Raw genomic sequence first — 15,713 nt, 5'->3', positions numbered from 1 at the left:
CTGAGGAATTCGAGATGATTCAATGGTTAGAAAGGAAGATTGTTTGGCGCAGAGAATTTATTAATTAAGCAACGTACCGCAAAATTGCAAAATTTACTCACACCGCGCACAGTATTTTATGTTCGCTTGTCTTGTTGTTCGTAGTAGTTATAAAATCTTGTATTTCGTACGTCAAGAGATACTATTTGTCATAAAATTGACCAAATCATATTAGTGTTAAAGAAGAATGGAGCGCTGGCTTAAAGGTGTTGCAAAAAATGTGGTTGGATGATGCGTCAAATTCAAATCAAGGTGATATGACGGCGTCAAGTTCTAGTTTTATGGTTTCAAGTTCAAGTAGTAAAACATCTAATGACACACAAAAGATGAAAAAACGGAAGTATGACGAATCATACATTAATCTCGGATTTGTTGATTCTAACGGCTCACCTCTTTGTATGTTGTGCAGCAAACTCCTTCCTAATAGTTCGATGGTTAGATGGTTAGATACGTCGACATTTAGAAATTGTACATCCCGACTTCAAAAACAAAAGAAAAGAATTTTTTCTACGTAAAAAAGAACAATTATTAAGAAGCCAAAAACTATGACGTATGCGACATCGTATTTGGTTAGTTACCGCATTGCTCAAGCAGGAGAAGCGCACACTATCGCTGAAAAGCTAAAAAAAACCATGTGTGGTAGACATAACAAAATGTATGCTCGACGAAAAATCTGTAAAGCATCTTTCTACAGTGCCGCTTTCGAACGATACAGTTACGCGCCGAATTGGGGATATCGCAGCAAACATAAAACAAGAACTGATTTCACGGGTTCAAAATAACAAATTCGTCTTGCAAATGGATGAGTCGACTGATGTTGCTGGACTGGCCATCTTGCTAGTAATTGTGCGATATCCTTATAAACATTCACTGGCAGAAGAGTTGCATATGTGCTCATTGCTGCCTACTAACACAACCGGAGAAGAAATTTTTAACACGATTAACATATTTTTTGAAGAAAACCAACTCGATTGGAATGATTGCATTGATATTTGTACCGATGGAGCCAATGCAATGACAGGTAGAACAGCAGGAGCAATATCACGAATAAAAATGAGCGCCAAATTGTAGTTCCAGCCACTGCATCCTGCAATCACTCGCGGTTAAGAAAATGCCACCAAATCTAAAATTGGTTTTTGATGAGTCAGTAAAAATAATGAATTTTGTCAAGTCACGTCCACTACAATCCCGATTGTTCTCAATATTATGTGAAGATTATGGTAGCGATCATAAAACGCTATTGCTCCATACTGAAGTGAGATAGTTTTCTCGGGGTAAGACTTTGACAACGCTTTTTGCACTAAGAACAGAATAACTAAGAAGAACTAAGAAGCTTTTCTTACGGATGTTTCTTTTAATTCTAAAGACTGTTTGTCCGATAAAAGCTGGTTATTTAGACATTTTTAACAGACATGTTTGGAAAACTTAACGAATTAAACCTGTCACTACAAGGAAAACAGACAACAGTTTTCAATGCTAACAACAAAATAACTGCCTTTAAAAGAAAATTAGATTTTTGGATTACTTGTTTTGGTAAGAGAGAAATCGAAAGATTTTCATTGCTAAGTGAGTTCCTTAGTCACCATAGACTTAGTGATACAGAAATATTTCAAAATGAAATATTTGTTGAATTGGTGCAATATCTCAATGATCTGCAAGGCACTTTTGAATCTTACTTTCCTGAAGAACAGAATACAAAACTGAAAATAAACTCATGGATTCAAAACCCTTTTTCATTTAAAAAGCAGAAGCCTGAAAATATGTCAATTCAGATCTATGAATCATTTCTAGAAATGACATTGGATACAAGCATGGTATCATTGTTCAAAACAATTTCACTAAATGATTTTTGGTGTAGGGTTCATGATGAATATCCACAACTTGCCACAGAAGCTTTGAATGTTCTTCTGCCGTTCCCAACAACGTATTTGTGTGAAACGGGATTTTCAGCATATATAGCTACAAAAACAAAATACCGCAATAGACTGGATGCCTAACCAGACATGAGAATTCAATTTTCTTCTATCAAGCCTGACATTATCTAGTTGATGAGGAATAAAAAACAATTACATGCCTCGCATTAAATGAACTTAGTGTTATCATTTGCTTACTAACTCACTACTTACTAAGTCTATCTTTTTTTGTATGATTATTAATAAACAATTCACATATAACTGCTTTTGCTTTTAGTTTAGAGTTTAGGGTTCCGTTAAAAATTTAGGTTTTTTCAAGGTTTCCGTCACAAAAAAAGTGGTCTAAACAATAAAAATCGCTAAATGATGCTAAATACCAGAAAAACCACACAAAGCGAGTCATTTTAAGCGACATTTTAATTTGAATCGAAGCCAAAAAAACTTTTATAAACCTTTCTTTTTTTTATATTTCAGGATCCGTCCATCCCATGTTGACAATAACGCACACCTCCTACTCCTGCCACGAATCGGTGGGGAAGAAAAGCGCCGATTCCAGCCCGTCGCACAGTCAAATATCCCGAAACTCCTCAAAAAAATCCAACAATTCCCTGCTAGTGAACAACGGCAAGTTGGAAGGTAACGAAAAAAAAACCAATCTCCTACTAAACGTTACTTCGAACGGGAGTAAAAAGAAAAAAAAGGGAAAGAACAGATTTTTATCAAGTCAATTTTAATGTACGGACGACTTCGCCCGTGGCATGAATCCAAAAGCAATTTCCGCGTTTTGTCATATTTGTTTTCCAGTTATTTTCTTTTTCCAGAGGAACGACACATAGTGGAGAATACGGTCCTCGTAAACAGCCTTAAGGTCTCTTTAAAGGATATCGTGTGCTACTTATCGCTGTTGGAAGCCGGCAGGCCGGAAGATAAATTAGAATGTGAGTTTTACCGCTTTTTTAATATAATAAATCATAATATTATTAACGCTTTGCACGTTAACAATGTTTCTCTTAGTAGCAGTTTTTTTTCACAAAATGTAAACCAAGTTTGATTGATAGGATGCAAATCGGGTTACTTGGACTCTGTTTTGAATATTTTTACATACAAATTTGGTCTCTTTTTAACTAATAAAGAAAAAAGTGACCGTCCTAGCGTGAGAAAGAAAAAGAAGAGTGAACCAAAAATGAGTCGAAGGTCAAATTTTGAGCAAAATAATAATTTTAATCCGTCTGAGAAAACCAAAAATTTTCTCAATGGTAAAAAAATGCTAAAAATTTCAAAGTTTTTTACTAAAATTATATTTTTAATCTGGTTTAAAGAACCAAAAATGTTCAAAATTGTAAAAAATTACTCATTTTTTGATTAATATATATTTTTAATCCTACTTGAAGGATTAAAAGCCAAATGAGGGGGTCAGTGGAAAAGTGGTATAAGTAACATTTTTCCATCATTGGAGATAAGTGCACTACTGTATAGTTAAAGAGTATATCTGTTTAGGAGAAAAATGGTACAAGTTCTATGTTGTAGGTTTTGTAGTCACCAGACGAGAGATCCTATACTCTTAAACACCAAAATAATACACTCGTTAACGGGTAACAATACTTTATTGTACCAATCGTACAAGTAAACGGCTATATAGCTTAGACACGTGGAAGTCAACAACTTTTACAACCAGGCTCTGTCACGACTCAGGTGCAACCTAATCCGCCATAATGGATCGAATACATCCTGACAATTGACAGCCTCCCCTCCACTCTCGGAGTGAGTGAGAGGGCGATACAAGTCCCCACACACTCCCCTCCTAGTGTGAACGTTACAATTCAACAAAGTCACAAACATTATATAACATGCAAAGATTAATAAAATTATGCATTAGCAACATTAGAATAACACAAAGTTACAAACACTATAATATGCAAAGATTAATAAAATTATGTATTTGAAAATCTCACTTGCTTTTTACGAGCGTAAGTTTTTAAAACCTTTTTAACCATTGGTACTGGCAAATCGCCAGGACCGTCCAAGTCGTGGGTTCCAGCCAAACTGGATGAGGTGACTGGCGAATTGCTAGCACCATTCGAGTCCTGGGTTCCAGCTAGACTCGAAGGGGTGGTTAAAGGAGGGTCGCTATCAAGTGTGTCAGCTAACAAGTCTTCAGACATGAGATATGTCGGCTTAAGTAGCTCAACCCGTTGTTTCGTTTTCCCGTTGATATCGATATCAAACATCCTATCGGACGGTCTTTTAACAACCTTGTAAGGTCCGGAATAAGTTCGTTCGAGTGCCTTCGCAACAACATTGCGTAAGAAAATAGGGGAGCATTTATATACATTTTTAAAAACAAACGCGCGCCTCTTGTTGTTATGTGTGACTGGAACAGGCCTGACAAGTCGCATAAACTCACGAAACTCCTCAATGAATGTGCGAGGATCAGGAGTAAAATCCCCTTCAAGAAAGAATTCGCCAGGCATGCGAAGTGTTGTGCCAAACAAGATTTTAGCAGGCGATGCCCGAACATGAGAGCGCAACCCTAAAAGAACCGTGGATAAGCTCCGCGTCCAATTCTTGTCATTGTGACACTTCAAAGTGGCTTTAAGGCAACGATGCCAACGCTCGATCATTCCGTTTGCCGCGGGGTGGTAAGCAGTAGTATGGATGTGTTGAGTGCCAATAAGGCTAAGTAAGGCTTTAAATAAGGTGGCTTCAAACTCAAGACCCTGGTCAGAGGTAATAACTTTGGGAGACCCATAACGAGAGACCCATGTATCATAAAAGGCCCGCGAAACAGTTTGGGCAGATTTATCCGGGATTAGAATGGCCTCTACCCAACGGGAGAACCGATCAATCATTGTCAAAATATAATGGAAGCCGTTGCTTGGAGGGCCCACCAGATCGATATGTACGTGGTCGAAACGACCATCAGGGGTTACAAAATGTTCAGGAATAAATTTGACATGCCTATAAACCTTGGCATGCTGGCAATCTAAGCAGGTTTTGCACCATAGTGCAACATCACGGTGCAGACCGGGCCAAATGTACTTCATGCGAATTTGCCTGTCAGTTGATTTGGTTTCATAATGGGCAGCGTTATGTATACGATCAAAGATCACGCGCCGTAATGGCAAAGGGATAAAGGGGCGAATGGAGTCGCCAGAGACATCACAATATAAAGATGTCTTGTCAGGACCAAAGTCGAAGGTTTTAAAACAGAAGTCTTTATGGGGAGGTCTTAATAAGCTCTGCCAGTTCTTCATCTTTGCTCTGCAAATCAGAAATTTCTTTTAGAGAGATGTCTATGGGTAGAGAAAGAGACTCAATACGTGACAAACAGTCAGCCACCACATTATCTGAACCTTTAATGTATTCAATGCACGTAGTAAATTGGGAAATGTATGAAAATTGGCGAGATTGCCGGGGAGAAGCTTTGTCTGGACGCTGAAGAAAAGCGTAGATCAAGGGCTTATGGTTGGTCACAACCTTGAACTCCTGACCTTCAAGATAATGCTCAAAGTATTTAATTGCCTCGTAAATGGCTAGCAATTCCCTATCGTAAGGACTGTATCGAGTCTGCCGAGGGGACAATTTCTGAGAATAGAATGCCAAAGGCTCCCAAGACTGCTTCGTTCCATCAATCGGTTCAGACAGTTGTTCGAGGGAAGCACCAATCGCAATGTCAGAAGTTATAATTTTGGGAATTTTAGGCGAAACAGCGTCGATGCGGCCTTCATTACGGCCATTACCGGCAATAACGTTAGCCAGGGCGTCCCTGACATCACGTGGTTGAGCATTAGTTTGATCTAATTGCACTTGTAGCTCTTCAGCCGACATTATGGCAACAAAATGAATATTATATGTGAAATAAATGAATAAAATAAAAAAGTATGATCTAATTTTAAATTAAAAATAGTTTCCAACACAATATTTAATACAGTAAAAACAGTGACGATAATTAATCAAAAGGGATGATTATTACACATCCATAATAAAAAACTAAAGAAATTTAAACTTTTGTACCTTTACGCACTGCACTGAAGTATCAAATCAGCTGATCCCTCAATCACAAGTTTGAAGTTTGAAATCAGCTGATCCTGCTGTCAGACGGCGAGATGCAAGAGTCAAGTGGCGAAACGTCGCGTCCCAAAGTACAGCAACCAGCCAAACATCCGCCAAACAGCAACCGTACGAACACTACCAACAACTGCGGCCAACAGTCGAACTGCAAAAAGCCGGCTGCACACAGCACAATTTCAACCGGCAGCAACTGCGCGCCAGAATATTCTGCCTAACAATACGAACAATCCACGAACTTAAAAATATACCTGGACTGCTAATGCATATGGCCACGATACCCAAAAATGACCACTGCATGGTGGCCGCCATTTTTATAGTGGTTGTGTCCTTTTGATGTTGGTCACTGAAAATTTTTAGTGTTGCCAACAAAAAATATATTAAATAACGGTAATGAAGTTGACATTTGACGTGTGAGTATAGCGGATTGCCTAGTTTTTGACGATTTGTAAACGACGCTTGGATATATCGTCTGGAACAGGCGGTGTATCTTTCTCCTTATTTAATACGTGAATATTGTATCACGATCTTTATTTAAAGGTATTTGGTTCAGTTTCTCAAAACCGAATTATTGTGAATTGTCCGTCTGTGTTGTTTATAATAGAATAATATATTGAGTTGTTGACAGAATAATATATTTTTTCTATATAAACCCTTTATAATTACAAACCCTCATAAAATCATCTATATTTTGATTCTTATATATGGTTGTACCTATTAATGTGGAAACACTGTACATGGAAGGAAAGTAAAACTTAGAAAACTAAGGAAAGTATACTTAGTAATAGTAAAAATAGAAAGAAAATAAGTGTTTTTAACTGAATTTGTTAAGTAAATACAAGCAAAAATTTAAATGAATATCATAATTTTCATGGTATTAGGATTTATAAGATTCAAGATTATCAGAATGATAAAACAAATATTTTAAAGTGCACGCATCTATTCCAAGTTGATTGAAACTTTTGTCTCATTTCAGGTGAGGATTACTTTTTTTCATAAATTTTAACGAAATTCTTAAAGAAGTACCAGAAAAATCACAGATCTAACGCAACTATCTTAAATTCTTGCCTATATGTAACTTTTTATTTTGTATTTTTGTAAACATAACCTCTCAAAAACTTTAATTGTTTTGTTTCCCTACAGTTGGCACAATTAAAATTTGTCAGAGTGACCAACATCGAAAGGTCACAATCACGCAAAATGGCGGCCCCCTAGTAGTGGTCATTTACCTTTCATTGAATTGGCAGTCCAGGTATATTTTTAAGTTCGTGCGAACAATCACAAAGCCGGACGCACACAATGGCAGGTGGGAAAAATTGGCGGTAAGGATACTGAAGACGGCACAATTTTTCAATAAAATTCATTAACAACACAACTGAGCGATCACATCACCGTTCCAGGGTAAAATTATCAAATAGCGTACTAGTTCACTGCTAAATTGCAGCACACGCACAACCTTTACTATATGAACGTCGGGGTCACCACTGTAGGTTTTGTAGTCACCAGACGAGAGATCCTATACTCTTAAACACCAAAATAATACACTCGTTAACGGGTAACAATACTTTATTGTACCAATCGTACAAGTAAACGGCTATGTAGCTTAGACACGTGGAAGTCAACGACTTTTACAACCAGTCTCTGTCACGACTCAGGTGCAATCTAATCCGCCATAATGGATCGAATACATCCTGACAATTGACAGCCGCCCCTCCACTCTCGGAGTGAGTGAGAGGGCAATACAAGTTCCCACAATTTCAACATTCTAGCGCCATCTATGAATTAGTAGCTGAAGCTCAACTCTTAAACGGTCTTTTCGTTTGGGAAAAAGTAATACAAGTGCACTTATACCATTTTTCTATTTATTAAATTAGTAAACAGTGCTTGCATATTTGAATACGTTCTAGTGTTTTGCCAGTGACTAAAGTGACTTTCAAATAATAATCTTGGTATTTTCTACTAAAATGAAGAATGGTAAGTTTGTTTTATTAACTAATTTGTAACCATCACATGTTCGTATAAAAATTTAAATTGCCGAAATTTATTTCTAACCTTACTTTTAGAGTTTTCGATTTTTAACGAGCCTGGTACTTCCAAAACAAATTTTCCTGATAGAAAATCTAACAATGGGAATACTCAAGACAGTGACGATTTGCCATTATCAGTATTAAGAAATCGACAAGGTCCAAGTGTTGAAGGTAAAGTTCGAAGTTGTAAATTTAGAGGAAGTGTTTGCCCTTACAGCAGCATGTATACGGTTTAAAAACTTTGTTTGCCTGCAACCTCGTTTGAAGTGAAACGGTGTTTTGGGTAAAATGTTAGACTTGCATTCTAAAAATTCGATGGGTTCGAATCCCAGGGATTTATCCCTTACAGTAGACAGATCCAAATTTAAAATCGTAAAATAAAACTATTAATTTCTAACTTTACTTTCAGATTTTTCAGAGTTTGACGATTCTGATGCTGACAAAACATATTTTCCTGGTAATGATTCAAGCGATGGAGGTTCTGAGGACAGTGACGATTTGCCATTGACAGCACTGAGCCACACAAACAGTCCAACTATTGAAGGTATAAAAAATAAAGGAAAGAAGAGAGTTAGAAGGCCAGAAGGCCATAAGAAGCAAGTGCGAAAAAAGTTGCGGAATAGCGGCAAAGCATACGTGGGACATCGGAATCAGCCAAAGGTGCTAAAAATGTTACTTACTTTGTCCACGATTGTCGATACAAGTGTAATAACATCTCTGAAGTAGATGCACGGCGAATTTTTGATGGTTTTTGGGAACTAGGTAATTGGGATTTACAGACTGCGTTTATCTCGTCTTGCATTAAAATTGAAACTCCCCTGAGAAGGAAAACTAATGCAATATTCCATAAGTTGAAATCTGTTAGTGTGACCTTGAAGAATCAAAGGGTTTGCAAGGATTTCTTTTTAAAAACGTTAAAAATAAGTAACGGAAGATACTCACGAGTCGTTAACAAAAAGACAGATGTCGGGTTTGTCATACTTGATGGAAGAGGAAAGGCGCCAAATCCTAGTAGAATTTTAGACGAAGACCGCGATCTGGTCAAAGATCATATTAACCGATTTCCAAGATATACAAGTCACTATTGTAGAAAGGATAACCCCAATAAAAAATACCTGCCTTCTTACCTAAATGTAGGTACAAATGCTATTTGCAGTTTTGTGAAGAACAAGAGAAACGTCCTGTTAAAGAGTGGCTTTATTGTGAGATTTTTAACACGGAATTTAATCTCTCATTTCATCAACCGCACACTGAATGCACAGGAAGAAAAAAGACCGGCGAAGAAGCTTGCTCAAGAGTCTGCAGGTGAAACTGTGGCCATTTGCTTCGACCTTCAAAAAACACTACCAACTCCTCGTTTAACGACGAATAAAGTATATTACCTGAGAACTCTATGGACTTACAATTTTGGTGTCCACGACCTTGGCAGTAATAAGGCTTTTATGTATACATGGGACGAAAGCATCGCTTGTAGAGGATGTTCCGAGGTTGCGTCTTGTTTATTGAAGTTTGTTAAGCAACTGCCAAAGACGACAAAAAATATTATAGCCTTCAGTGACTTCTGCGGGGGCCAAAATAAGAATAATAGAATGTATTAAAATTTTGGATGTACGTTGTTCAAAATTTTGACATACAATCTGTGGACATAAATTCTTAGAGCCGGGGCATACTTATATGGAGTGCGATGAAGACTTTGCATTAATTGAGAAGCACAAGCGCCACGTTAAGTACGTATTTATGTACCTACTGAATAGAATGAAGCCATTAAAGAGAGTTGCAAGAAATTCTCTGTAACACAAATGACATCGGCTGACTTTTTCTGCTTTTCAGAGCTTGAAGGTATAACTACCATTGTTCGCAATGACAAAGAAAATAGGAAGATTGCCTGGAGACAAATTAGATGGATAAGACTTGAAAAAGATCAACCATTTACAATGAAATTTAAAGACACTCTAAGTGCAATATTTGAATTTTATGAAGCAGATTGGGCCCTAAGAAGCAAAGGAAGACCGGCAAAAAAACTTTGCCCCTTGTATAATGAGGCACCAAAAATAAAATTTCTTAAATAGCAAAATCTTCAAGAGCTGTTGCAGTTTGTACCTCCGGTATACCACAATTTTTACAAGAATTTGGCACATGAAGATTCAAAAAGTCAAAAACGGAGCAGGCACGAAACGGCACCTAAAAAGAAAACCAAAACAGGTGCTGGCAGTACAGAAGAGCGACGTGACAGCGACGAAGATATAGTAGATGAAAGTGACAGGATTATTTTAGAATCTGATGAAGATTAGATAAGACAAACTGTATGCATTATACTTTTTTTTCCACTTCTTTGTTTCAGAATGTTTAAATAAAGTATCTTTTATGTCACTTATACTTCTTTTACCCCAAATCATCATGTATAGCAAAATGGTACAAGTGAGAAAAATTAAGTTTTTTAGAAAAATACAATATTTTTAAAACCCGGATATATAAGTCCAGAAAACATTAGAATTAATTTTACTAAGATTTTACTATTAGCCATTAACTTTGACCTTAAATTACTCAAAATCATGTCAATGTTACTTATACCACTTTTCCACTGACCCCCTCAAATCATACTTTCAATCTAAAAATTATTTCAAAAAATGACTAAAAATGTTTCAATGTTTAAACCCAATGATATTTTGTGTCCAGCTTGAAGAACAAAACGTTTTCAAGTTATACTCTTAATCTGGAAAGAACTGAAAATTTTCTTCATGTTTAAAAAATACTAAAGATCAGTTATTTTTTATAATTTAAATTTTTTAATAACTTCATAATTTTCTTAATTAAACTTACTCAGGTAATATTTTAATCCTGTTAATTAATGTAATTATTCAATATTTTTTTAGACAGTCATTAATATTACCATTATTTTTTTTAAATTGACCTTATTATAATAGTTGATTCAAATATGACTCAATTAACTTTTTCTTTATACAATTCAGTAAAATAAAAAATTAAAGCCTAATTAAATAAAACAGTTATTGGATTAAAAACTTGATTAAATTAAATATCTTTAAAACAATTAATAATTCCATTAGCTAAAATTATTCATTTTTTTTTCGTTTTAATAGACTCTATATTTTTTTAGAGTAAATTAATAATTAAAACTGGCCTAATTAAAATAGTAATTTACTCACGCATATTTTACAAACTTGACTACTGGAAATAAAAATTATGTTAATAAATGACTCAGTAAACATTTATAATTGCACTCATAAGGGTTTTTAAATTCCTTATTGTTTTTTTTTAAACTAAGCCAGTTTTTTTAATATTAAATTTATTAAAGTTATTAAAATAGTTCTTGAAAATCGATGAAAATGAGTCAATAATTGTCATTGTTAAAATTACTCAGTTATTATTTTTTCCTGTTAATTATAATAGTTGCTGACTCAATATTTTTTTATATCACTCAATTAATTTTGTTTAAAACTGACTTAAGTAAAACAGGGTTTTGGCTAAGGTTAAATAAAGATTACTCTATTATCTATGTAATATAACAGGTCTAAATACGAACTTTAATGCTGTGCCTTATAAAGTAGGTCTGCAAACAAATGGACCTCACATTTTAGCTCTATCAGAAATGCAAGTGAACTCAGAACCAACAAAATGTTGTTACTGGGATATGACTTCCATACCCGATTGAGGTACAACTTTGGACTTGTGATCTTCAGTAGAAGCTACATATCTTACTCTTGGAAAAAACCTCTGGAACCCCCAGATTTCGATTTTATGTGGTTCAAAAAAACAACCGAAAAACAATCCATTAAGGATTTTTGCTTCCTCTATAGACGATCCAGCAATAAACAATACCGAAGGCTTTTCACAGACCTTGCTGATAAAATTGACGATCTGCAAGCAAAATATCCTAGTGAAGAAATTTTTTATTGCGCAAAATGTATAATTCCACAATACGTCCACAACGTCAATTGATTGACGTGGTTTAATAGGACTTATGATCAGGGTCGCGAAGTCGAGGACTGTGTGACCTGCCTAACGCTTACCAGAATCATTGATGGACGAGGAGACTTTGTTGGCGTCCAGGAGCTATAGTATCTTTTTCGCGGTAGATCCCAATTCGTACAATATTACTGTATATGTACCACTAGAACATCAGATCACAAATTAATACTGGAATATGTGAACTAGAAATAGAAATTCAGGATCCACTCATGACGCGTAGAGTTTGGCATTATAGATCAGTCAACTAGAAAGCACTGGTTTAATGGTGATCTGTTGGCCTATGTCACACATGTTTGGACCGAGGCTATCGAGAAATATGGTGAATTCCGTGCAATGGCTCTGGATATTTCAAATGCATTCGATAGGGTCTGGCATGGAAGATTTAAAACTTTATTCTTATGGTTTGCCACGTATTCTCGTTGCTTGGCCAGGAAGCTTCCTCGACAACAATCCAGGTTGTCATTGATGGAGATACCTTACAGAAGTTGAAATTATCGCCAGTGTCTCTATCATCTGTTACATATCAACGACCTTCTAGACAAGACTTCTAATCCAATTTACAGCATTGCTGATCACAGTACATTGGTGTCTTCCTTCAAGTCGCTGCACCAGATGATTTCAGCCGAGACCCAGTGCCATAGACGTCTCCAGGTAACAACTATTAATGCTGACCCTAACGTTATTTTAGTGTAGGATAAGTGCTGGTTGAGTTTAACGTAGCTCAGGTTGCTGTATTTCTAAAGAAGCCTGCCTTTGCCGCCCCCAGCCTTTTTATGTCTGGCCTTATTTTACCACTGTTCGTTCACTCATTATTGGCATGATCATCTAGCGAGAATAGTTAACGCGACCTCTCAAAAACTTGGAGCTCTCTTTAAAATGAAAAGGGAAAAAGATATGTACACTGCTTTTAGTGCTTTACAATGCTCAGATTTGTCCATCTCTTGAACAGTTTGAAGGTTTAGAAGGAAGGTGGAAGGACCTGACACTGTTTTATCGATACCATCACATATTATATCACATATGCCACCATACTCCTCCGAACTGGTTCATATTATTCCAGCTAGCATACATGCAAGATCTATATCCTAAGACATCTCAGGACCATAGGACCTTACTAAGCTTCTCAGAGAAAATAACCAAGAGTAAGTACCGTTCGTTCTTTTTGGAGGATGATCGTAAGCTAAATCGTAGAGATCAAGATCTTTATAGAGATCAATATGATAGAGATCAATTTGCCCATCAAGATCAACAGAAAATTTACGAAGTAAGCTCACTTCTGAATATAAGGGTCAGGGTCGAGAACCTCAAGTCAAAAACCTGAGAAGATACCAGACAAATTGGGCAGTGCCATCGTTGTCAGAGGTTCGGTCACTCATTCAGCAATTGCATTATTGCGCCAAGGTGCCATAAGTGCAAGGGAGCACATTTTTACAAGAATTGCGATAAGGAAGTGGATTAACCCGCTAAATGTTGCAATTGCGGTGGGGACCACCCGGCAAACTATTGGCAGTACCCAAAAAACCCAAATTTTGTCAATATTCAGAAAAAAAAGGCTACGGCAGTGTCATACGCGGATAAAACTCGACCCGACCGCGTTCAGGGGCCAGAGCCAAAGAGGGGGGTGGCTACGTCACCAAACGTTGATAGCGCGGGAAATAATTCACTTTTCTATTTATTGAGTCTCCCCGAAAATGAATTGAATCAAAAAATCGGTAACCTTCTCAATAAGGTTAACGTCTTAAATAGTAATCCAGCGATAAAATTGCTCCTAGGTGCAAACTCGTAGCCTGGGGGCAAACTCGGCCAAATGCTTGAATATTGTCAGTTGGAACGCGCAGTCGTTTTACCCAAAACGCATCGAACTTTTTGATAAGAGTTTGTGAGTTCTTAAACAATAACATTAACATTGCGCTGATTCAAGAAACCTTCTTAAAACCGCACACTAAACTCAAAATACAGAACTACAAATTTTATAGAAACGACAGGCCAAACATAGTGAGCGGGGTCACGGCAATACTAATCAAAAGAAACATTACCCACCAAGAAGTACCGCAACGCAATACAGACCCGGCAATAGAAAACACAGCAATTAAAGTATTCTTGGGAAACAAAGAGGTGCTCATCATCTCAGTTTATAAGCCACTATCTCAATACTTAACAACAGAAACAATAGACATTTTTTTTAGAGAAGACACCCCCATAGCAGCGGGGTATTGGAATGAAAAAAATAGAAGCTGGGGATGCAGAGCAGAGACAGCAGCCGGGCGCACACTGGAAAGATACATAAGTGAAAATACCATACAGGTAGTAGCATCAATAGACTGTCACAAAAAACTTAAGCCATATCATTGTGGTTGAAAATATGGACTCCCTTAGTTGCTCTGATCATACCCCAATCCTAATCACTGTAGCTCAAACCTCTATGCAAGATCCCTATCCTGTAAAATTTATCACCAACTGGGAAATGTTTAAAAATATACTTGCAGAAAATCCTCCAATTTCAACTCCAAGCTCTATTGAGGAAATAGATTACTCAATAAAACAATTAACAAATGCAATGAAAGAATCGCTTAATTTAGCAACCACTAAAATCCCAATCCCAAACACCCACTCCATAGTCTTCCCAATGAGAATAAAAAGGTTAATAAGAACAAGAAACAAACTAAATAAACAGGATAGACTGCAAAAAGAACCAGAGGCAAAAAGAATTGCGAATAATCTTACGAAAAGAATAAAAAACGAAGACTTCAAAAATGACAGATGGGGCAATTTTTTAGAAGAACTTAACGATGGTGATGAAGCCAATTCTGGAAGGTTTCAAAAATACTAAGATGGAGAACAAAAACTGAGTTCCCGCCCATAGAATACCAAGACGGTCTTCTGGTATACTCGGACTGGGATAAGGCGGAAACTTTTAACAGATCATTAACAGAACAATTTGACCTAAACGATATACCAGATAATACCGAATTACGTGAAGAAATAGAGCTATCAAACGTACAAATCGAAAACCTACCACTAAACGCATTACCAAACTACAAAAGCATTGGACATAAAAACCATTTATAACAAATAGGCTGTGCTATTTTCCGGTCGAATGGAAAAAAGCAATTGTGGTAGTAATACCTAAACAAGGTAAAAACATAAAAAAACCGGAAAGTTACAGATCCATTAGTCTGCTGCTATCACTGGGAAAAATCTTTGAAAAGACGGTACTAAGCAGATTATGGAAGGAGCTAGATGAACTCAAAATAATCCCGGAAGAGTAGTGCGGATTTACACGAGGATTATCAACTGAGTTGCAGCTTGCACGGATACAACAGAGTCTTGTGGATTCTTTTAATGCGAAGGGATCTACCTCCATGATCACATTCAACATCAAAAAGGTCTTCGATAGAGTGTGGCATGACGGTTTAATCTATAAGTTGCAAAAATTTAGAGTGTCCGCAAGGTTCACTAAATTTATTAAAAATTTCCTGAAAGACAGTTACTGTTAAGATAAATGGAACTCACCTTCCTATAACAGGATGAGAGCGGGAGTTCCCCAAGGCTCCCCGCTCGTATCAATTTTTTTTAACATATACCAAGCGGACATTCCAAAGAGCACACACTATTCACGAGTCCCATTATTCGCGGACGATACTTGTGTCTTTGCGAGCTGTAAAAATTTAGTCCAGTT

At 36.7% G+C, this 15,713-nt stretch overlaps 1 protein-coding gene across 5 annotated transcripts in view; it reads left to right on the top strand.

Moving 5' to 3' along the window:
• Nucleotides 1-15,713, top strand: part of LOC126733494 (diacylglycerol kinase 1) — a 390,145-nt gene that overhangs the window by 250,601 nt on the left and 123,831 nt on the right. For all 5 annotated transcript variants that reach the window (XM_050436806.1, XM_050436805.1, XM_050436807.1 and 2 more), the window contains 2 exons: nucleotides 2,427-2,588; nucleotides 2,774-2,890. In XM_050436806.1, coding sequence (XP_050292763.1) covers nucleotides 2,427-2,588; nucleotides 2,774-2,890 — 279 coding nt within the window. The remainder of the gene's footprint in view (nucleotides 1-2,426; nucleotides 2,589-2,773; nucleotides 2,891-15,713) is intronic.

The sequence above is a fragment of the Anthonomus grandis genome, chromosome 2, assembly GCF_022605725.1.
Source record: "Anthonomus grandis grandis chromosome 2, icAntGran1.3, whole genome shotgun sequence".
NCBI classification, from domain to species: Eukaryota; Metazoa; Arthropoda; class Insecta; order Coleoptera; family Curculionidae; genus Anthonomus; species Anthonomus grandis.
Note: the sequence above shows the minus strand (reverse complement) of the source record. Positions and strands in the feature narration are given on the sequence as shown.